The sequence below is a fragment of the Corapipo altera genome, unplaced genomic scaffold (assembly GCF_003945725.1).
Source record: "Corapipo altera isolate COAL_440 unplaced genomic scaffold, ASM394572v1 1, whole genome shotgun sequence".
Classification (NCBI taxonomy): Eukaryota; Metazoa; Chordata; class Aves; order Passeriformes; family Pipridae; genus Corapipo; species Corapipo altera.
Window position 1 is genome coordinate 22209217 of NW_020884873.1, and position 24741 is coordinate 22233957.

Here is a 24741-nt window from a genome sequence, read left to right on the forward strand (position 1 = left end):
TTCACCTACAGGAACCGCTTGTCGCTCCCGCCGCCCGGCATCCGGGTGGCGCCGGCTGCCGCTTCCCGCGGGCGCGGCGGGCTCGGGAGCCTCAGGGGAGACGGCGGCGGGCGATGGCGATGCCCCGCTCGAGCTGCGCCCCGGCCCCGCGCAGCCATTTTGTGCGGGGAGCGAGCGCGGCGCTGGCCCCGCGAAGCCTCCGGACAGGGCGATGCCGGGGCAGCTGGTGGGGCAGCGGGGTGGGCTGGGCCGGGCGGGCCCGGGCACTGCGCTGGGGCTCTGTCTCTGCGCTGGGGCTCGGCCTCTGCGCGTCTCCCTTTCTCCCCCCTCCCCGACTCCACATTCCCGGCGGGGTAACGTGCGCTTCTCCGACCCTTCCCGCCGCTCTGTGCCTGCCGACGGCATCGCCCCGCCGGTTCGCTCCTCATTTATCCCAGGCGGCTGTCTGGGTATATTTCGGTTAAGGTAGCATGACCAGCGCAACAGCCGGTATTATTTTTGTTGGGTCAGATGACCCTGCCGCTGTTTCTTATTTTGTCTCGTTGGATGGGGTATTTCTTCTAAGCTGCGGAATTTGTGAATTCTTTATTTCTTCAGTGTTGCCATATATTGCTTTAAGAGTAAAAAGCACGGCGTGTACCACAGGATGCGCTTACATTTGCACGTTGTGGAGGGAATAGAGGAGATGCCATGTATTGTACAAGTGAACTTACACAACAGGAGAGGAAAAAGTCTTGATACTGGTTTTACTGCAAGACGAGTGTTTGGACGTGATTCTTGAAAAACTGAGTTGGATATTCATTCTTCTTATGTGCAATCTCTGATCCGAAGCTGCTAATTTCAGCAGAGTGGACTTGGGAAAGTGGTTTAGTAGCAGAAAGAGCTGCATCCACACCCATCTCATAGAAAAACAAGATGGCAAAAATTCAGATAGTTTTCTGTAGGACAGCTTCCTGGTTTTGGAATCAGCATTATATAAGTAGAAATAGAAGTATTAGATGGGTGGGAAAACATCACAGTTTCTATGCTGGTCGAGGCAGCATTCATCTGGTGATACATTCTTCTACACTTGATAATTTTGGATGGCTTTTTCTGTAACAGCATTTTTACCTGAAAATAATTTTATGAATATTTCTCCCAACCCCGCTTTAGGCCATGTAGGCAGTTGCAACACAAGATGTCTAACAGAGCATTTAGCCCACCGCTTACTCCTTGCTGTACAGCTTTGCTCAGGGACACTTGTTTGAGGGAAGTCTTAAGGTCTGTGAAATGTGACTGCTTCTCTCTGTAGCTCTTTCTCCAAGACATTGCAGACCATAACTGAGGTTACCCAGAGGGTTGGACAGTCCTCAGCTGCTTCTGTGGTTCCCGCAGACTGCTCTAGCTGAATGGTTGGACACCACTTGCTAAGTCTGCTACATTCTACAACAGATCAAGATGCTTATTACAGAAAGAATCTATCGCAGTAGATAAATTAACTAGCTTTAATTTTTTGTCCTCAATTCTTTTTAATATTTCTGGTTTTCTTACTGCTTGTATTTTCTTGTGAAATGTTCTCTTAAAGGGAACAAGTTTTGTGGGACTTCTGATATCTTTAAGAATAGCCATATCCCAGGCTAGATTGTGGAATAGGAGGGAAGATTCGTTCTTTGTTTGTTTGGGGTTTTTTTATGGTTTTGGCTTTTTTTTAAAGCCTACCTTGATTTTTCTGTTCAAGCTTCTTAGCCTCTGAAGACGAAGCCCTAGGCAGCATGTGTAACTCTGAAGCTGACGTTGATTTTGGGGAAAATGGGTTGGACCAGATGACCTCCAGAAGTATATTTCAACATTAATTATTTCATGATTGTATTCTCTTAATAAAGGGGGGGGCGGATGGGTCCACAGGGGTCTGAAACCAAACAAAACCCCACTGATATTGTAGCATGCAGTTAAATAGTTCATGTGTGAAATACAGCTACAGAATGCTTACAGCTGATGTGCTAGTACAGTGAAAACTGGCTTTCATCTGTAATGTAAAATCCAAAATTTACAATAGTAAGACTAGTTTGTTACCTACGCTTTTACTCAATTTTTGTTTTGATTTGTTGTGTACTCTTTGTATTATGCAATTAAAGTTTTTGCAGTCAGTGAAATTGCTGGAGTTTCCCTAGAGTTTGTGAAGGAAAGCAGTCTTCCTAAAGAAAGTAAGCTGTGTTCAATGTTTGGGTCAAAGAAGCTGAAAAAAAGCAATGCCCTTTGCTTAAATAAGGGAGCTTAACTGTGTATAAGGAACAGAGTGGCATTGCAGCGGTAATGTGTACATGTTTGTTCTGCTGGAGGACTAAGTGTGGATCTCAGCTGGCAGTGCTGTAGCTGGTAGAGGGTGTGTGTGTCTTTCCTGCTACAGCAGCCAGCCTGGCTTAAGCAGTTATAATAGCAACCTTTGGTAACCTGAGTTATTTTGGCTGATGCAGGTCAGGGAGCTCTCAGACTTGAGTTAACATCCATTGGGAAGGAGCATAAACTGCTGGGGTTGGTGCTGGGGCCACAGGCTCTGGCTGGCACAGCTGTCTGCCTTTTTGTCACACACAGGATGCAGCGTGCAACCCAACAGTGACCAGGAAACTAAACTGTACCTGGGATACTTTCTGGCAAAGCTTTTACCTTTTTTTTTTTTCCTCTCAGTGCTGTTTCAAGCTGCTTTTAGCACTTTAAACTTGTGTCTGTACATTATCGGCAGAAGGCAAGCTGCTGCAAAACAGAATTTTATCAGTAGAATTTCATGGATAAAATTGCTGAGGTACAGTTAATTGAATTGTTACTTTTGTGTATTCAGACTTGTCTATATTTTTACCCTTCAGTTAACAGCTTTTAATTCTAGAGATTACTGCATTGGTCACCAGAATTGGAAATCAACAAAGTATTTCTTTTTTGAAAACTCAAACTTTTTAAAATTCCAGTTCTCTGAGAATGGAAGATGGTATGAGCTTTCTGAGCAAGTCCTGAGTATCTTATGATGCATCATCATCATCATGGCTAGGCTTCACGAACAAAGATTTGAGGATGTCTTCAGACTATTTTTCTGCTGAACTTATGATGCAGTACTGTGGATTTTTTAAGGAAATACATTCCTTTCTGAAAATCATGGTGTAGGAACTGCCTTTCTATATCAATATTTACATTAATTTTGTTGACTTTGCCAGGCCTTCTCTAAAAGTCTGTTCAGTTTTCTTTAACTTAGATTACTTTTTGTTCAACTTGATAGTAAGCCAGGCTGGACTAAGCGCAGTATTTGTCTGCCTTTGTAGGAAGTGAAACTGGAAACCTGAAAAATATTAACCACCAAAAAGCTAAAGCCAAACCCTCTACTATTGTTATATTAGTTCTAATTAATTGTTATTTCATTCCAAAGAAATTGAGGTTGCTCTTTATAACTTAGCAGTAACTTTGTGGTGTGAGAACTGCCCCATTTATTTTGGTAATATATTTCCTTTGAAGTATTAGCAGAACAGTGTAAGTATCAACATGACTAATGGTTTCACTCATCACTGACGTAATCTGAAGGTTTTTTGCAGAGTGTTTTTCACACATAGAAATTTAAAAAAAAAAACCCATACCCAACAAAAATCCCTACAGACACGAAAGAACACACCACCCCTAACAAAATCTAATCCTGTGGAGTTGATAACAAATTAAAAAAAAAAAAAGGGAATCATAGAATGACTTTGGCTGGAAGGAAACCTTGAAGATCGTCTCATTCCAAATTCCCTGCAATGGGCAGGGACACATTCCACTAGACCACGTTGCTCAGAGCCCCATCTGACTTGGAATTGAACACTTCCAGGGATGGGACATCCACAGCTTCTCTGGGCAATCTGTTCCAGTGTCTCATCACCCCCACAGTAAAGAATTTCATCCTAATATCTAATCTAAACCTACTCTCAGTTTAAAGCCATTACCAGTTGTCCTGTCACTACATGCCCTTGGAAAAATTCTCTCTCCATCTTTCTTGTAGGCTCCCTTCAGGTACTGGAAGGAGGTCACCCTGAAGTCTTTCTTCTCCAGGCTGAACAATTCCAATATTCTCAGCCTTTCCTCACTGGAGAGGTGCTCCATCTCTCTAATCAACTCGGTGGCCCTCCTCTCAAGAAAAGCAGAGCAGAGGGGCAGAATCCCCTCCTTCACCCTGCTGGCCGTGCTGCTTTTGATCCTGCTCAGGACAGGATTGGCTTTCTGGGCTGCAAGTGCACATTTCTGGGTCATGTCCAGCCTCTCATCCAACAGCACCCCCAAGTCCTTCTCTCCAGGGCTGCTCTTAATCTGATCATCCCCCGGCATATTTTACATGAAACATTGTCAACAGTGATTTACTGGAAGGATGTGTGTGAAACTCAGTTTTGTTGTGGTGGGGGTTTTTTTTGTCTGAAGGAAGTTTCCATGGATATGAATATATGCAAGTTGTAAGGGTTGTGTTATTATTAGTAGTTGAAGAGGTTTGCTGATTTCCATAGTGTACCTTCTGGTATCAACTACCTTGTCTATGGCTGTAGTTCAGGGAATACTCCAAATGTCCAAATGGTAATCTTGCATAACACCTGCATGGGCAATTTGGCACAATAGATAAGCTGATGTAACATGGGCTTTTCTCCAAAAAGAAGTGGTCTTTGTTCTGCTTCTACCTGCTTTTCCTGTGTTATGTTTAACAATTGTTAGGTGCAGGGTGAATAAAGTTTGTAGATGAGCTTACCTTACAGCTATACAACCACAAAGGCAAATGCAGAGGGGGACAAAACTGTCAGCCAGCAGTTGGGCTCTCTCTCATGAAATGCTGTAATTATACTGTAGGGTATGTACTGTATCCATGTGTTCAGAAAGAAGGGTTTGTACTTGCTATGCTGTGTTGGTGCCAGGTAGAATGGACCTGGCTGAACCTAATCCAGTGAATGGCAAAGTCTTCAGCCAGATGAGCTTCCTGGTCTGGTTTGTTGTGCATCTTCAGCTCTGGTGCAGGGAACCAGTTTGGTTTTTTTCTTACTTATTCCTTTTGCAAGCTTCAGGTGGAGATGCAGGCTGCGGCTGACATTACGCAGGGCAGCTTGACCTGATTGAATGCCTCTCCTTACCTAGCTCTGGCATGTAGCCAGTGCTCCTGTGAGTGGAGACTCAGCTTGCAGACAGCCCCCCTTGCCTTTCCTCCTCCTTCCTTTCCCAGTTGTTTGTGGGGCTGGTGAGCTCAATCAGTTCACCTGTAGCTGTTCAGGCAGGTTCTAGAGATAGCATGATGAAAGCGACAGAAGCCCAGGCCTAAAAATGAGACTATCCCTTGGGTGGCCCAAACTGTAAGAAGGACTTATCAGTCACCTGAATATTTGTCCTAGCAATTCTGTTTTCTAGTGTTTCCTCCCACTGTAGCACTTGCTTACATGAAAAAGTAGTGAGAGCAATGATTTTAAATTAATTGTACAGGCATGCCTACAAATGTGTCTCGGTATTGCTGTGTGCCTTTTAATTATTCCCTTATGCTTTTATAAGCATCTCATTTTCCCTTGCTTGCCTGCAGGTCTAGCTGCTTCAGTTTGCTATTGTTACCTGTCTCTTACGTATGCACTCTCTAAATCTTGATCTCATGTGAATTTAAAAAACAGTATCTAACTGGGTGTCAAGAGTCACATAAATATTCCTTAGTTTGTTGCTAATGAGAGTCTTACTCCTTTAAGTCTACCAACTGTTCTACCATCTTGAGCAGTATGGTTTATAGAACGATAATCCAAGAATAGCTCATTTAGTTTGCTGTGTTCATTGAGCTTTTCTTGTGTGAAGCACTGAGCTCAGTAGCATCACTTGTTTCACAAATGTGTTTGGATTCCTTGGCTTAATTTATTATCTGTAAAGCATTGCGGAAAACTAAAGTATAAAGAAATCTTAGGGGGTTCTGTTACTTCTTTTAAGCACTAACTCAGGCACATTTAATCATAGAGGAATTGTTAAGTTAAGGAATTGTTATGTGTAGGAATTTATTCAACAAATTTGGCACAGGCTATACAGAATTCTTAATTAGTATATGAAGAGTTTGAAAATGAAAATGAAGACTGGTTTCCATTTTAAGCTTTACAGAGCACACAAAGCCAAGTGTGATGACCTGAACTAAAATCCTTAGTTCATTTTGATATGTGTTGAAATCATTCAGTAGTGAAGCAGTATGACTACAGAGAGAGATTAAGACAGCTTCTTCTTCTCTTCCAGTTTTCTGTTACATTAACCTTTTGAGCTTTCCTAAAAAGACATGTTGATCTTCCTGTATCTGACTGTGTCCTGTGTGTCTTGGTTTAACCCCAGCCAGCCACCAAGCCCTGTGCAGCTGCTCACTCACTCCCCCACCAGCGGGACTGGGGAGAGAACTGGCAGGGATATAGCCAGAAAACTCATAGATTCAGATAAAGACAGTTTAACAGGGAAAACAAAAGCTGCACACAATAACAAAACAAGAATTAATTCACTGCTCCCCATGGGCAGATATAGGTGTTCAGCCATCTCTGGGGCAGGGAAATGACTGAACATCTAATGTGATGGCAGGGCCCCATCATGTGTAATGGTTACTTGGGAAGGCAAATGCCGTCACTCCAAATGACTCCTTTTCCTCTTTCTTTCTCCCTTTTTATATAGTGAACATGGTCTCATATGGTATGGAATATCCCTTGGGTCACCTCTCCCAGCTGTGTCTCCTCCCAACCTCCCAGGCATCCCCAACTTCCTTGCCAGCGTAGCAGTACAAAAACCAGACAAGGTCTTGTCTCATGTAAGTCATGCTCAATAATAACAAAAACATCTCTACATTATCAACCCTGTGTTCAGCACAAATCCAAAACACAGCCATACTAGTCACTGTGAAGAAAATGACCTCTACCCCAGCCAAACCCAGCACACTGATATAAGAACAAAAAAGTAAAGTTCACAGTAACTTCTACAGTCATAACTAGTTAATGTGCCTGTATTTCTAAAGTATCTAGAACATACTTGTGTAACTTTATTAGTTTAACAGGTGGATTTAATCTAGGAAAGACCCCTGTATTAAGACACATTCCATCCATATATACATAGTAATTATCAGAATCATTATTCATTCTATACATACATAGTCAAACTGGTTTGACAGTGCCAGCAGGATAAGTTAAAACTTCTAAAATTTTACAAACATCATTTTTGTACCAGTAAAACTGGTCATTTAAAGGGTTTTACATCAGAATCAAGGTACTTGATAGTGGGGGAGCTATACCAGCAGTGTAATGTAATAGAATGAGAGATGTTACCTTTTATATCAAATGGAGCATCCAAACATAAAGAAATATGCTGGTTACTGCTTTTAAGGCCTTAGTCTACACTGGTATAATATTTTGAAATCCTATTAGTAGGAACCTCCTACTGGGACAATTAAAGTTGTATAACTTTTGTCCCTGGAGAAGGGTGAATTAAACATTGATGTCTTCTGGGTATAACTGTACTGGTGGAGAGGTTAGCGCTTCTGACTGCCAACCCTCAAAACTGCTGTCTGCTCTCGTGGGAATGTTTCCTGACCCATTTCAGTTGAAGTAAGCCTGAAATACTTTAAAAAGGAAGTATTTCCTAGGTTACTTTGACATTGGGAAAACTGGCATATAAAAACTGAGAAAGAAGTAAAGAGGAGTGGTTTAATTGGTGCAAACTAATGAAAGTTTTCCACTAACACGTTGGCTTACTGAGTGCTTATCTAAAAAAGGAATGGAAAACTATTGGACTTGATGATGCCAGCTTCAACATCACCCAGTTTGGGCTAACTGATGATAGTGATGCATTTAAAAATAATTCTGACTCTGGACAAGAAGGCTCACTAATCCATTTACTAGGGGCATAAACTAACAATATGTCGGATTTACGTACAGAAAGCGATTTTGGTAGCATTTTGAGTCTGAAGATTGAAGAGAGAAGCAATAAATGCATTTTAAGTAATACACAGGAAGTCTAATGCCTGTCTTCTGTCAAAATGCTTGCTTCTAGGTGCTGCTTTAATAAATTGATTGGGGGACTGAGATTTTGCAAAGAAGAGAGATGGATGTATAGTTCTGTCTTATTTTCTTCAAAGGTTTTTGAAAAAGCTTCATTTTTAATTTAATTATGTGGAAGTTATACTGTCAAACAGTTAAGAAATAAATGTAACAGGTAGAGAACAAATGCAGTGATTATACTTGTAAAGCAGGTCTAATTAGTATAAGTACAGATGCTGATATTTGTGTTACTCTGTACTTAGAGCAATAGAAACAGAGCCTTTCCCTGTGCCCAGAAATTTACCACTAATGAGAAAAAACACAAAGGGATCATTACAGACTAAAGGGGAATACAAGGGTACAAAACCAGAATGTAATGGACATTTGCAGAGGCAATGATCTAATCACGTTGACAGTCCTAAATGTTGTTGATTTGACTTAGTTTTCAGCAACACATCTCTTTTAAGGAAAATGTAAGAAATTTAATGTTTGTTTTGTAATTTTACAGTGTTTCAAATATTAGCGGTAGATCTGCAAAAAGTTATAGAAGGAAGTAAGAGCTTAAGCTGTGACAGTATCATTAGCTGATGGACAAAGCATTTCTTAACACTTCATTTTTCAGAAGCTTTGTGGTAAAAGTAAAGGCAAGGATCTTAAGTCTGATGTGAAACAGGGAAACCAGCAGAGCAATTAAGAAATACTTTAGTTATAAGCAAATAAACACTTGCTAGTTGAAACTGAGCAAAGTAAATAATTTTTGCAAGGTATTCAAAGTGAGAGATAAATGAAGTAAAAAATATTTGGGCTGTATTTGTAAACAATGTAGTCCTTGATGTATTGACAGGAGCTTTGGCTCTCCTTTCTCTCTTGTGGTAATAATATATTACAGTTCTTGGACATTATAAAGAAGATCCTTAAAGTATGTGCAATTTTTTTCATGTTGTGTACTCTGCTCTCTTTTAGAATGCCAGCTCTCATCCCTTCAATGTTTTAGATAACTTTAGAAAGGAAATTCAAGCGTGATTAGTAGTTGTAAGCATCTGGATAAAGTTTTTGGTTTATCACCTTTGAAAGGAGAATGGAGTACTCTCAGGGGAGAAACTATCACTTATCTGACTCAATCTACTTCTTTCCTATACTAGCAATAAACATTCCTCATATATTGCCTGGTGTGTGCTTTGAAGATGTGTGGCATGTTTTGACAAGTGTGGAAAATATTTCTGAAATCAGGAAGATTCCCATTAGATGAGAATACCTCAAAGATCACTTCTAATTATTGAAGATCAAAACTCAGACCGTGATGATAGTTAAAGTCAGAATCATTAAGGTTAAAAAAAACCTCAAACATTGTGTCCAGCTGTTAACCCAGCACGATTGTGTTTACTGCTAAACCATATCCCTAAGTGCCACATCCATGTGCCTTTTGAACACTTCAGGAATGGTGATTCCACCTTCCCTGGGCAGCCTGTTCCCACACCTGTCCACCCTTTCAGTGAAGACATTTTTCCTAATATCCAATCTAAACTTGAGGTGGTTTCCTCTTGTCTTGTCCGTTGTTATTTGAGAGAAGTAGCTGCTTCCCACCTGGCTACAATCTCCTTTCAGGTACAAAGCAATAAGGTCCCCTTGAGCTCCCTTTTCTCCACATTAAACACCCCCAGCTCCCTCAGACACTCCTCATCAGACTTGTGCTCTGGACCCTTCACTGGCTCCGTTGCCCTTCTCTGGACACGCTCCAGCACCTCAGCATCTTTCTTGTAGTAAGAGGCCCAGAACTGGACACAGCTCAAGGTGTGGCATCACCATGGCCAAGGAGACAGTCACAGCTCTAGTCCTGCTGGCCATACTATTTCTGATACAGGCCAGGATGCCATTGGCCTTCTTGGCCACCTGAACACACTGCTGGCTCACATTCAGCCAGCAGCCAATGAGAACCCACAGGCCTTGGCCCAGTGATGCAGCCTGTCCAGATGCCTCTGCAGAGCCTTCCTACCCTCCAGCAGGTCAACACTTCTGCCCAGCCTAGTGACATCTGTCAGCTTACCAAGGGTGCCCTCGATCCTCTCTTCCAGGTTGTCAGGAAAGATATTAAACAGGGCTGACCCCCATACTGAGCCCTGAGGAACAGCACTGCTGACCAGCTGCCAACTGGATGTAGCACCATTCACCACCACTCTGCGGGCCTGTCTATCCAGCCAGTTTTCTACCCAGGGAACAGTGCACCTGTCTAAGCCATGAGCAGCCAGTTTGTCCAGGAGAATGCTGTGGGAGGTGGTGTCAGAGGCTTTACTAAAGTCTGGATCAACAACATCCATAGCCTTTTCCTCATCTACCAAGTCTTTGTTGGAAAATGAAGGTTTATAATAAAGTGTTAAAGGAATATTTCTCAGTTCCAGGTAGCTTTGAGTTTAGAATATATTTATCATTTCATATGAAACAATTCAGCTTTTGAGAATGTTGGCTGGAGCAACTCAGGGAAAGAAACTTTTGAAAACATGAAAAATGTGCTCAATTTTTAAGTTCACATAACAGAAGAAAAATAGCTGAAGCATTTTTCTCCTGCTTAATTCCTCGCAGGGATCTCTAAAGAGTAATTAAGCATAGCTGATGTGAAGTCTAACATAGATACCTTAGGTAAGCCAAATGTGAGCTGCAAAACTCTTACAGCTGTCCCAGAGTTAGCTTAGAATTTTTAGATAGCCAGTTCCCCTTGACCTGTCCTGGTGCCCTGCCCCCAGGGCAAGATGCACAGCATGTGGCTGCTCCTCAAAGAAGTGGCCTTGCTGCTTCACATAACTGGCTGTGGAGCTTGTCTGATTCCAGGGTGAGCTGCATTGGGCAGCCAGCTGGGCCAGAAGAAAAGGGTACAGTTTTATCATGCAGTTCAACTGAATTTTCAGCTTCCCAACAACAACAGTGGAAATGGAGGTTTGCCTCTTTCTTAATCTCCCCTCTTTTCCTCCCTCTCTTGCCTTCTAACAACGTGTTCTCCCTTTTGTCTGTGGTAGAATGAATCTGACTGCCAGGTAAATCAGGTCAGTGTGCTTACCTAGCAGATGTTTACTCCATATCTGCCAGGTGAATTTTTTGTCTTTAGTGAGTTGAATTTTCCTAGTATGTGGTCAAAACCACCACAGCTTGGTCAGGATGACCTCCTTCCTGGGTGTGAGCTGTAATTCTGTTCAAACTGCCTTTGAAACTATTACCTGACTCTGCAACTAAGAAAGAGGTTTCTTAGTTTAGTTGCTTGGAATGACTTCTCAGTGTATGCCAGTGCAAGAAGAGATGAAGTAATAAAGCAAAAATGGGAAATGGGATAGGAATGCCTTTTTCAGCTCTCCATTTCAGTAGTTGAGCTGCAACATGAAATGCTGCCTAAAAGTTTGTAATTGAAATATTGAAGTCAGTGAGTTTTTTCACCGTTATATGTACTCTTCAGAGCAAGGTCACATGGTTTATTGGAGGTGATTTAAATTAAGATATTTTAATACAGAGTGCTGGTGTTACTGGCTTTGTCAGTGCCTTTGTGTTTAGAGATCACCAAGTTAAATAAGGCCACAACACACAAAAGAACCTACTACTGAATGTTTATGCAAATTGATATTGCAAGTGTCAAAATATAAAACATCGATTAATATGTCAGTTCTTGTCAGTAATGCTCAGCAAGTATGTTCCTTTCCATTGTGTGCGTGCCTCACATGCTCATGTTCAGATGATTTGTCCAGTTTTGACAGTTGGGTTTGCATCCATAGGTTGAATTTCTTTGTGCTTATTCCAGACAGCATGAAGAGATAGGACAGGTTCAACCTTTTCTCTAGGTTCCTCTTCATTGTAAGAGTTCAGTCTTGTTTGTATACTTGAAATCCTGTGTTCATGCAAGTCTAGTTCAAATGAGAAGCAGATGTCTCTTTTAGATAAATCTCAAAAATTCACTTGTAATGGTTTATGCCTCTCTGAGAGCTAATTTCCCTATGACTGGTGCTTCACAGTTGAATACATATGTATTCCTTCACTGCTTCACTCCAAGGTAAAACACGTCAGTTTGAATCACTTTCAGTTTTCAAGCTGACTTGAAATACATCTTGGCTATGAGAGCAGTTGCATCTGCTTTAGCAGAACTAAGTAGCAGGTGCAAAGTAATTCCTTAAAGCACACACCTCTTGATTCTGAAGGTCAGTCTTTTTGTTTCTTACTGAGTCTGTACTGTAGAAGTGTGCCTCTGAGCTGCAGGATGATCTAACTAGCAGAACAGAATGACTGGATAAGCAATTGAAAAGCATTTTTTTGTTGTTTGTTTGTTTGTTTGAGGTTTTTGTGTCTCAACAGGATTGAGATGTATGGGATTCGTACTTGAAGCTCATAGCTCGTGAATTCAAGTTCAGAAATACTTGGGTTTGAAAACTCCTGTGAACACAGATTTCTCTTTTTTAATTCTGAGAATCATATTTCAAAGAAAATCTTTTTGACCAATAAAATCTTTCTGATTGGGGAAGGACAGGAACATCACTTATTTAGGAAATATTAATCTACTCAGGCTTTCAAAGTCCATTGTAATTTCATTAGGTTTTTATTTAACAGGCATTACCTTTAAAGCTGTTTCATTCTAAACAGTTTGTCAGAAGATTTGCTTACCACTGCCCTTTGGGTTTTCTTTAATTTTATTTATTTTGGGAGTTTTTAGATTATTGCTACAATTGAGTACATCTTGGAGGTTGTTTTTGGATAACACACTATTCTGTTCCAAATTCCTTCCTGCTTTTTTCTCATCTCTAATTTAGGATTCCTGCAAAAATACAGCATCAAGTCAGGGAATCTCTTTTAGAGAACCATTTCCACTGCTCTTAGGAGTAAAACAGAATATAATTACATTGCTTCTAAGAATAAGGGATACTTATGGCTAGTTCTGGATTTGAGAGACCTGAGTATTTTCGGTATTTTATTAGTGCTGTTTGATAACCCTGAATTAATAATGTAAAAATACCTGCTCTCATAGCTATTTGTCTTGCTCACAAGAGAGATCTTGTTGCAGAGAGGTGTCAGCACCAAAACAGCACCTCTCTTGTTGCAGAGAGGTGTCAGCACCAAAACAGAATTCTACCTATACTCTTGGTGAGGATTTGGCAGTCTGGCAAAGAACACAAATTCCAAGCTCAAGAGCATAAAGTTCAGCATCTCAAAGATGAGACACCATTTAGTTCTGTGTTAGAACTTGAAAAGTTCAGTATCTGTCTGCTGGAGGGCTAACTACTAAGGCTGAAAAGTTGAAAGATCTGTGCTGAAGAGTGTTTCTACTAGACAATACAAAGTTTAAGTAAGCATATGTGTGTGAAACTTCTGCAGCTGCACTATGTTCCTCACTGTTTTTAAGTAGCTTTGACTTACATTTCTCATAATTAGAAAATCATACCCTTTCTAGAAATAGCAAAGCAAGAAGATAGATCGATGTTGATCTCCAAGTTGTGGAGCTTATGGATTCGAAGTCTGTGCTAGGCCACTTCACCTCTGGCTGTATGTTGCTTTTTTTTCATTCTGTTTCTTGTTTCTTCACCAGGTTTTCTGTAAGATCTAAAAATAAGTGTGTCTAAGCTCCAGGGCTCATCTCACAACAAATTACAGAGCTGTGGGAAAGCATGGGAGGCTTCAGATGGCTTAAGATGATGGAAATTGCAGCTGCTGTGGAAAGGTGTGACCTACAGTTCCCCTCCACCACTGGTGGAGTAGCATTTGCAGGGTAATGTATAGCAAGAGCAAGTCATTCCTTGGGCTGAGAACTAACACTGACAAAAATAACACTTTGCTCTTGGCTGCAAAGTCACAGATGTATCAGTAGTGGGAGCAGGGAGAGATATTGAAAGCTCAGGCCATGAGACAGATCAGGGCTGGCCATTTTGGTGACTGAATTGTTTTGAATAAGGTAGCAGGAGAGGCTTGAAGAAATTAGGTACCTCCTTCTTTCATTTACTGACTTGGTGGCCAAAATATTAATGTGTTACTATGTTAATTTGAAGTAATTGTATGACAGAGAACATTAAAGAGAATCTTTAATTATAATTTTGCAGTGCCACAGATATAAGATTTTTTTTGTATTATTCCTGATGTCTGAATCAATTTCTGTAAAAGCAGTTTTCCAGATTTTGCCTCCTGTGCAAGCTCAGTATTGGACTGTAGCTTTCACTAGCCAAACTTTTCACTGTATGGCATTGTTGATTTCCATTTGCTGCTGAGCTAGTGCAACACAGCTATAGCAGTAATAATTAGTATTAAGTATTCTTGTTGGAACATGTTAATTCTGCAGGAGTTTTAGAAAAGCATAAAATGGAGGCAAAGCTGTAAATAAAGGTAAAGCTGTAGGCTCTGTTGGTAAATATGGCTAAAATTGAGGAGGTCATAATCATACTTTGTAACAGGGTTTTCTGATGGGAAAATAATACATAATCTAGTTTGTTTCAGGAAAGTAATGTAGAAAGTACTAGAGACTAATTGCAAAATGGAAGATGTTACTGCTGTCTCAACAGGTGGAGATAAGGGAACATGTGTTTTCCATAAAATTAGTTTAAACTACACAAAATAAGCTTTCTTGTGCATAGTTCTTTAAACTAGACACGTAATGAAGTAAAACTTTAGATAATGGTTTATTGTGTCCTTGAAAATATCTGCACAGTAGACCTATATGGAAGCAGTCTAAACATTTTGCAAATCAAACTAATTTAAAAAAAATAGAGGATTTTTTGTAATTGCAAGCAACTCATGTTGTTTCTGTAGCTTAAGAAAATGGTGCATCTTTGAGTTGTACAATATCCCAGGTGGGAGGGGACATCAGGAGATCTCAAGTCCAAAACCCCACCCAAAATGGGATCAGCTCTGAGGTCAGACTAGAATGTCAGCATTTTGCTTAGTTTACTCTTAATTTTTTGAAGAATTTCCATATGCACAATATTTCTAGTATGTCAAATTGTTATGAAGCAGTAAGGTCTTCCTTTGAAATAACCTTGCAAAAAATATATCTGTCTTGCCCAAAACTGTGTTTCTTACTAAATAGTACCCTAATTTTCTTTTAAGACATTAAATATTTTTTTCTGGTTGTTTTGGTTTTGTTTTGGTTTGGTTTGGTTTTTTGGTTTTTTGTAACAAAATAGTACCAATTTCTGGCCCTGTGTGTGTTAACAGTGCAATATTTTGTTGCTAGTATTTTATTTGAAATAAGAAAACATTGATAAAACACATTGGCTGTCTTGAAAATTGTAGAGTGCTCTTTGAATAGTGATTGTGCTGCAGCTCACTGGATGCAGAAGTCGGTTAATAGAGTGCTACTGCAAGGATGCTGACACTTATTAGATCTTTTTAGGAGATAATGCTTTTCAGCATAAGCTCCAGTCTTATACTTTTTTATGTGCGTGCCTGTCATCTTTTGTCTTAATTTAACTAATAATGCAGCATGCTAGTGAGCGATTAAGAACAGTCTACAGTGCCAAAATATTTCTGTATTTCCCCACTGTGCACACCTCCAAGGCCTGCAGTTCTGACCTAGTAAAAAGAGATTTCTCTTTCCAACTGTAAGGGCAGAATTAGCTTCGAAATGAGTTTTTTATATTTTTATATTTTTTATATTTGCATGGCTGATTGAGGAAGTTTAGAGATCACTGGGGTAGGAGATAGTTCCTAGAAGTTCTAGCAAAGTTAAAGAGTGTAAACCAACTAGCTGTATTAGTATGAGAGTACTGTCTTTGTTCTTATAAGAAGTAGGTACTGCAGTGATTTTAATGCAGCTTTTGTCAGTAAAATTGTGTTTATATGATGCTCCATAGTTTGTGCATGTTCACGTACTGCCTAGTGACTATTTGTATATCAATACACAAATAAACAAGGCGTACATCTGAGTCCTTTATACTGCATTAATGTAATAGTGTCTCTTAAACCCTACAAAATTCTTCTTACGAAGATTACGGCATGTGCTGTAGCTACAGTATTGATAACAAAACAGCATCATTTTTTTAAAACATATATTTTCTGTGTCCCAAGTAGTGCTTCCCATTAGTAACAAAGTCGCACTTCAAGCACTCCTGTTAATAATAAAAAAACAGTGTGACTTCAGGAGAAGTTAGGTTTGCTCCTCTTGATTTGCATTAACAAAACTGTCTGTGTTCCAGTTTTTTAAGGTGTTAAATATGTCCCTGCGGATGTCATAGTCAGTAATAGGCTTCTGTTCTCACAGGGATTGTATTATATTGTTGCTCTTTGGGAAAGCAGAAAAAAAAATAGGAATTCTCTATGAGTAAAACAAATAGAAAATAAATTATTACTTTTATAGTATAATCAAACTTTAAATTCTGCAGGGATGTCATCTTCAGAAAACTGTAAATGCACTTCAGTGAACTGTGTTCCCCAAGATATTTTTGCTTTTGAGACTACAGATGTTAAGCATCTTCTTTCCTTTCTTTGACAGGAAGTTCTGGTGATTAAAGATCATGGCAACCATAGAGGAACTGGCCCATCAAATTTTTGAACAGCAAATGGGAGAGGTACATAAATTTTGAGTCCTATTTAAGAGAAATTGAATAAGAAAATGTACAGACTGATATGTAAAAACCAAACTCACAAGAGAAAATTTCTACTGCAGCCAAAGCTTCTGACACTCTCCCCTGGAAGGCTAGAAGAACTTACTGTGTCTGTTTTAAGTTATGCTGCAAAATCTATTTTACCAAAATTTACCCCACAGAAATTAAGAAAAATCTAGTAGTGTTTCCAGTAAGTGACTAACTGTTCAGCTCTGCTAATTTCCACCATCTCTAGTGGTTTTCAGAGAGCCATCTGGTTGTGTAATTGCTTTACTCACTTCTGGTTACAGAAGTCAGTACATAGCTTTTACTTTCCAACTATGCAATTGCTTCAGTTGTCATTTTTGTTTTCACTAATAAAGGTTTGCCATGTAAAGATATTTGTTGGTGTTTGGTATACCTCAAAAAGGAAGACTGAAGACTCTTGTTTCTGCAGACTTCTAGTTTTCATTCTCTGTAACCCATGTGCAGAACCTATGTACTGCAGCCAGAGAACTCCTAGAGATGCACAGATAGTTTCGGAGTATGAATATATGTACTTATTTAGAAGGTTGTAGCGCAGGATAGGCTATTTAAAATTAGTACCACTTTAAATTAGATAGAGGCAGTAATTTATCATAAAATAAATGGTATTTTTAGCTGGAAATATCCACTCTTGATTTCTTGTCTAGACATAGACTTACTTCTCAAGTAATTTTAGTTCCTCTCAGTCTTGATTTCAAATGGAAAGATTGGAGCAGGGGATGGGATGGTTAATTCTATTCTGAATAAATTCTTACAGCTTTTTCTTACAGCTTTTGCAGTTGAAGCATCTGAGTGTTGCTAAGGCTCTCTCAAAAACATAAGGGATTTATATGATGCATGATGTTTTCATTACTTGTCCTCTTTTTAGGTGAGAATGTATGTCAAGTGTAGTTTTGGTTTGGGAATATAATTCCTTGTGGAAGGAATAGGGCTGTATTTCCTGTTTAAATTTTTTCTTTTTGAAAGTACAAGGCTAATCAAAGCTAGCTGAAGTGTACATTTCACTCAGAAAAGAGGGTGGCATGATGACAGCGTTTAGCCTCTGTGAAAGTTGCTTCTCAATTTCATAATGTGATTCCATGAGACACTGAGCTGACTTAACATCTCAGTGCCATAGGAGACAGAGGGTCCTTCCTCTATTTCTTACCTTATTTAATTTCCATACTAACAGCAAGCTAATAACTCAGTCAAAACATATGGAATGTGTTCTGCTGTGTTAGCCCTGAGTAAGTCTGAGAAGGCTCTAATGTGTACCGGAGCCAGTGTAAAGGAAATGGCTGATAGCCAAAGGAAGGCAGGGGAGAAGATGGAGGCAGTGAAGGTGCGATGCTGCAGAGAGCTCTTGGCTATTTCTGTTCATGGTGAAATTGCAGCTCTGCAATTTTCATGGCTGTTGTTTTGTCAGCAGTGTGGCTTAGGATTTGTCCTTTAGCAAGGTTTTACTGTGTCTGAGACCGTCACACCGTATTTGGCAGCAATGCGGCTTAAGCATTCCCCAGTCCTCACTTAGCCATTTATTCTCACGCTATGCTAGTCTTGCCCATGTAAGTTCTGTGTGTCACTGTGTGGTGTACAAAACTAGAAAAAAAAAAAGAATTGCAGGATAGTGGAGGAAGGTTTGCCTCCTTCGCAGTTGTGATCACTGTCCTTGTTTTGTACAATGTGCAACCACCCAGGCACATGGTTGGAAGGACTGAAAAGCATCACCCAAGGCCGTATAAGGAGGGACTCCTTAAGCCAGAAGTACTGTCAGAGGTGCATGCTGTGTATGAGTGTGCTGCCTGAAAGGTGGAGTCAGCAGGGAAAGCAGTCTCACAGCCTTCATGTAATAGCTTACATTCCTACCTACCCACAGGCTGTAATTGCTTGGTCGTGTTCCTGATCCGTGTAAGCACTGAAAAATCATAGTTTAAGATCTATGGAACTTCAGCTAGCATTTGTAATTTTTGCTAGCATTTGTAATTCTCTTGAATGTTGTAGTAGTTTTAATTGAATTTACAAGAAAAATTTGTATGAGTAGAACATGAAAAGAAAAAGACAGATTTCCATTCTGAGGAGAATGGAAAATGCTACTGTGTCTCATTGAAATAATGGTCAGAAGTGTTCTGTGCCATAGTATTTGATTTTTTTACAATATTAATTGTTCATGAAGCATTTTAAATCACAAAATTATCACAAATTATTTTACAGTGATGTTCACAAACATGCTTTTGTTAATTTAGGGCTTTTTTGCATAAAAGCAAAACATTAAAGCAAAATATAACCCTGCCTGTAAGGGACATTGTGCAATGATTGTCTTTTCTCAAATTCTGCCATTTGCTAATTGTCTTTTGCTCAGTGTGAGATAGTTCCTATTTCTACATCAAGATCACATTCCTTGATTCATGTAGGGAAGTTACCTGCCGAGAGCAGCAGCATTCTTCTTTCTTCAGTCTGCGGCTATACACCAAGTATATGGGGTTTTGTTTCCACAGTCCTGCCAGTTTACTGTAACAAAGGAAAGCTACGTATTTGTTGAAACAGAGTCTGTCGCACGCATACAAAATACAGTTTTTAACAAATATTGCAGTTATTTTTATCAGTACTCTTTTAACTGCATAAAAAACTGTATTCTATATGAAGTAAAACTGTCAAGCTGACATTTTGTGGAGTTAGAGAGCAACTTTACCTTACACATCATGCAGATCATGACATTTTGAGGGAGCAAATGTAAAGCAGTCCTGTAATATATAGTTTATTTTGTAAAGCAAAGATAAATGCACATAAAACTTCAGCTACTTCTATGTCACTGCGAGTACATGTCATTTTGTAAGGCTGATGCAGAATTTTAGTGCCTGAAAGTCTCTGTCTCAAACTCATAATGCTGCTGCATAATGAGCACTTTTTTGTCCTTTGCTTAAGCAAAGAAGTGGATGAATTGTTTGACTATGGAAAGTACTTACAAAAATCAGGTATTTTTAGAAAGCAGTGTTCAGAAATGGCTTGAGAACTAGTTTGACAAGCATGTCTTTTGATGGTGCTGGCAGTTTAAGCAATGCCCCCAGCAGCTTAATCCCACTCACTCATTTGCTCTGATGCGTCTGCTTCTGAGCATTGTGGAGATGTGGATTGAAGGTTTGATCGGTGCTAAGAATAGCCTTTTTTTGTCTGTCTGTTTGCTGGGCTGCTTTTCACGCTGCATTGGTGTCCTATTCCAGATCAGAGTGACTAGCCAGCCAGTTTTACTTACCAAAGTGAAGGGAGAGGAGCAAGTAGATGATAAGACTGGTGCCAAAAATAATGCCTTCTTGGGTAAAATTTCAAAATCAACTTAGGCTGATGGGAGCTTGTATTTCTGCTGTAAGGGGAAGTCTTGCTGCTCTGTCCCCTTGTCACACTGACCTCCAGCCGCATATTCTGGCCTGCTTTCTTCTGCTGATACTGGCATTGACATGGTGGAATGGTTGCAAAATCAGGAAGCTGATCCAAGAGGAACAAAAAAAGCTCACAACCTGTTATGAAACAGTACTTTACTGCAATATAGATATATATTCCCTGTGTTAATTGGGAGGGGCAGAAGGAGAATCGGGTGCAAAGGAGTATATGTATAATGGTGTAAATACTGGGAATTACAGACTTTCAGATAGAGTTTGTGAACTGCAAAAAGTTTTTGGACTTACTCCAGAATTTAAGGTAAAAATTTCAGTTTGAAGATGTCTGTATAGACAAATTTGCTTTGTACTACAAAAAGTCTGGCCTTTCTGATCAAGCCTCTGTAAATAGCAGCTGTATTAATTTTTATTGACAAGTAATTTAATAAATAATACCTTCCCCCATATACCCTCAGCTTTAGGATGTGAAGAATTTTTTTTAATATTGACAATTAAAATGCTCCCATGAATTGTGTCTGAGAGCATTCACACAAAGATTTTAATATGATATATTGCTTGCCAACTTCATGTGATTTATTAATTTTTTCTAACTTTCTTGATAGTTCCCCAGTGTAGAATTCTGTTGTTCTGGTTTTGCTGCTGTAACAGAAAAACAGAACAGAAATGGCCCATTGCTGTGTTTCCACACCAAAAATTCTTTTGTCACTTTTAAGTAAGGCATTAGAATATTTTAGTGCAAATGTAGCACAGCTATGATGATAGGCATTGTGCCTCATGAACATCAACAGCAATAAATATTGTTTGATTCACTTACATAGACTTGTCAGCAATTAATTGTTTTACTTAATGTGTTTCTAAATTTCACATTGGAAGGTATTTCAAAATGGGTTTAAAACAGAATTTTCTAACTAGCAAAATTAAACTGTTAAATTAGATTACAAACATTTGCATTCCTTATAGAATAAGAGCGTCAGACTTTCCAGAGCTGACTTTCCAGGGAAATCAGAAGCTGGTGAAACTTTAAGATTTAATCCATTAAGGTAGTGGATCCACTAAAATAGTATATGCATTGTCAATCCATTACATTTGTTTCTTCTTTCTAGGTTACACATTCACAGGAAGCTGCTACACAAACACTAATGGATGGGACACCACAACGAATCCAGATTGTCCCTACGGATTCAGGCCTCTCTTTATCACAACGTATACAGGTATGCCTCATCTCATACATTTTAAAAGCAGAGATGAACTATTTGCTTCTGCCAGTTTCCACATGCAGTTCATTTTATTTGCATCATGTTACTTGCTTTTATGTAAACATTCAGTCCTGGGTGGCAGAGACCCTTTCTATATAAACAGAAATAAAACATCATTCCAATCTTCCCTTTTTTGTCCCCTCTTTTTTCTCATAAGAATTTTAACATTATAAACAACTTTATTCACTGAGCAGGAAAATACTTTTTCCAATACTGTAAGATACTGTTCTTTGAAAGTTGAATATTTTGTAGATTTGGTAATTCAATTGAGTTGGAGCATTTCTACATTTTAGAGCATGGGGGAGTGAAATACTGCATTGTATCATTGATCCAAGTCATGAAAAGGTGCAAGGAAACCTAATGTCTCAGGAGGATACTGGTTTTTCCTTGTCCCAACCCATGTTATATGTCCTGTTCATAGCCTGGCCAGGTAATAATCTCCAGTTCCAGTGAGGATGTGAAGTTTTTGGCAGTGTAGGTAATTAAATTGACATACAAATGTGTATATGGAGATTAGGAAGATTTAGGGAGTGGAATTTTTTTATTTTATCCCTTAAAAGTTAGTGCAAGTCCTTGCAAAAGTTTTACTTTTAATTTTCATCATAGAGAAAAATATCAATTGCCGAATAAATGTAAAAAGTATTCTTAGATATATGTTGTTCATACAAAAACACCCATTTAAGCAAGCCAGCCTCTAGTATAATCTTGGCTGCTTTTTCTTTTGCCGACTTCACTCTTCAGTGTTGTCCTCTGTTTTTTTCCTGTTTTGGCGCATTATGTTCAAGCTTTCAACCTTCCAAGGCTCTTCACAACCACCCCCCATACATGTTGGGGTATTTTTAGTTTTATTACCACCCATCCTGTGCTCTAGTCATGGTACCAGTCTTACCTATCCAGTAGATCTTTATTCTCTCTGCTATCTCCACTCCTTTTTTCACACTTTGTGTGCAGCTCTACCTTTTATTAACAGATATATGTTCATCAATTAACCACCATCTCTTTGCCCTTGATTTTCCTTGTATGCTATAATATCCCAGTAGTGTGAAGCCATTTGATAAAATTTCAGCATCAGGGTCTGAATGGGAGACAACAACATACAAGCTTATGAGCCTTTACTGTTGAACAGTGCTGTTGGTTCACAGCCAGTGGCAGGCTTCTAACCCTTCTCTGACAGCTCTTTTGTGGGGGAAGACCTGCTCTTGGTTAGGCACCGTAATTACTGCAAATATAATGAACGTAGAATAATTGTATTTCTAGGGACAGAGACCTTTATGTGGTTTTTCAGTGTCTTATGTAGCTGAAAGATCACTTGTTACTAACTCAGCTACTTTGTTCCTTGTCTTTTTCCATCATGCTCATTAATTCTGTCTTCAAAATGGATGGTAAGCATTTTGGTGGTTGTCTCTTGATATGTGTGGAACAACACTCAGTCAAATGGCATCCATCCTGCAATAGACTTCTACAAACATGTCACCAGTATCAAACTTAGTAATAAAAACTTTCTTCAGCGAAGAATTAATGTGAAGAGTAAACAAGTGTGTAGACATAAATGCATCTAAGTGAAATGTCCAAAATAAATGTTAGATTATTTTTCAATCAATATTTTTCCTTTATTGTCCTTTATTATTATTAAATACACATAATTACCTGAAATTTTGAAATACAGAATACTCAGTAAAATATTCTTTAAAACATGTTTCACTAGTCACCCTTTTTAGGGAATACTAACATTTCTCTCGGAGAAAAATTGAATGTCAGATTTATTAAACAGGCATTTCTGTGCAAAACAGGCTGTTATAAACGTGTGGCTTAGTCCTCTTTATTTAGACAGTTTCTTTTTTCTATAGTAGGAACACACAACTATTGACATGTTTAATTTACTGAAATGATTTTCAAATGGAAGTCAAAACTTGTTAACAGGCTTGAAAGCAATAAAAGAAAATAATAACCTCCATTATCATCAGGGTGCTTAAATGAAATCCGTGAGGGAAGTGTATTTTTATGCAGTCAATCATGAATTGATATATTCCTGTTCTATAACATTATCATTTTAGCGATATTGAGTTTCAGATTATTAAGAAACATAATGTGTTGTCCCTGATCCCAGATGGATTCCCTTGAGAAGATAAGTGTTTTTCTTTTTCCCTCTGGTTATTTTTTTCTTTTATCTCAACATTTAAGTATTTCCAGTTGTTACACTTCAGTGAACTTTTCAGAGTTCCCATTGCAGCTTGGGTGGGGTTTTTGCAGGTATATGGCCATAAGAGGTCAGCTGCAGACAGAATGTGCTTAATTGTTTCAGTTGCTTTCTCTTATGCCTCTGTCAGTTGTAAAATGCTTGACAGCTGAGAAACCATTTGTGCAGATTAAACAGCTTTGTGTGGATATTAACATAACACTGTACCTACTATATCATGTGGTAAAAACTACCTGGGCATCCTCCCAGAATTGCAGGAACCCATTTGAAGAGTTGGGATCCATTTGTCAAATAGGTGGTGAAGTGAATTGCGTTAAGTAGCACTGCTTCTTCTGCCTACTGTCCTGCCATATTTATCTGCAAATTCATATATTTTTTTTAAAATTACACAACTGGACTACAATAGGAAAAAAGATAATTTAGTATATATATCCCCAAAAAAAGTTTATCTGTAGTTCAAATTTGCGTCTTCCCTTTGGGACATGCTGGTTTTTTGAGGATATTTTATATAAACTTAACTAGGTCAAGTATGTGCCTTTTTTGATGTACACATAGTTGTGCTTTTAAGATTTGGTGGGAGACAGATTTTAGATACAACTGTCTTTCAAAGAGCAGGTCTGGAAATTCAAGAAACAGCACAATATTTTGTGTTTGGCTTTTGTATATATATGCATTCCTGTTGAGAATAACACATTGGATTTATCCTAATCCCAATAAAGTAGATGTGTTTGGAAGGAATGGGAATGGAACATCACCTTTGAAAATAGCCAGAAATGACACAGGAGAAATAAAGATTGTAAATGAAAGAAAACAGAAGAAGGAAAAGGAAGTTAAGAAAAGAAGAAAATTAAAAGGGCAAGGAAGGTTGCCTTCTAAAGAATATAGAACCAATGTGAAGGAATTAAATGGAGAAATAAGGGACTGCTGTAGCCATTTGTGGTCCCAGACATGTAGATATCTGAGAAAACTGAATGGAAAATTAATCAGGTTGATAGTTATTGGTGTAACCCTACACCCCAAATCTCATGATAATTTATGTTCTTTACTATTTAGAATTTTATCATCTTACTTGGCCTTCTCTCTTAAATAAGCTTTTAATTGTGTTTAGTACAGAAAAAATTTGAAATTTGATCCATTAAAATGTTAATAGCACAAGGCCATCTGAAGGAAACACGTTCATTTTGTATATTTTGAAGCTCATGATTTGTGAATATTTGAAAGTGGCAATATTACTTTGTAACTGCTGAAATTAGATACTCGTTGCTTATCTTTTTAAAACGCAAGCTATACGGGTTTTTTAAACGCATATAAATATACTGAGCATTTACAGAAAGAATAAAC

At 38.8% G+C, this 24741-nt stretch overlaps 1 protein-coding gene across 6 annotated transcripts in view; it reads left to right on the forward strand.

The window, feature by feature from the left end:
• Positions 1-24741, forward strand: part of NR2C1 (nuclear receptor subfamily 2 group C member 1) — a 51364-nt gene that overhangs the window by 649 nt on the left and 25974 nt on the right. For 2 of the 6 annotated variants that reach the window (XM_027657404.1, XM_027657437.1), the window contains exons 2-3: positions 16441-16516; positions 21051-21158. In XM_027657404.1, coding sequence (XP_027513205.1) covers positions 16463-16516; positions 21051-21158 — 162 coding nt within the window. In that variant the 5' untranslated portion in view covers positions 16441-16462. Of the gene's footprint in view, positions 1-360; positions 466-13093; positions 13729-16440; positions 16517-21050; positions 21159-24741 lie in introns of those variants that run through there. The other 4 variants (XM_027657413.1, XM_027657448.1, XM_027657429.1 and 1 more) reach the window with 4 other exon arrangements.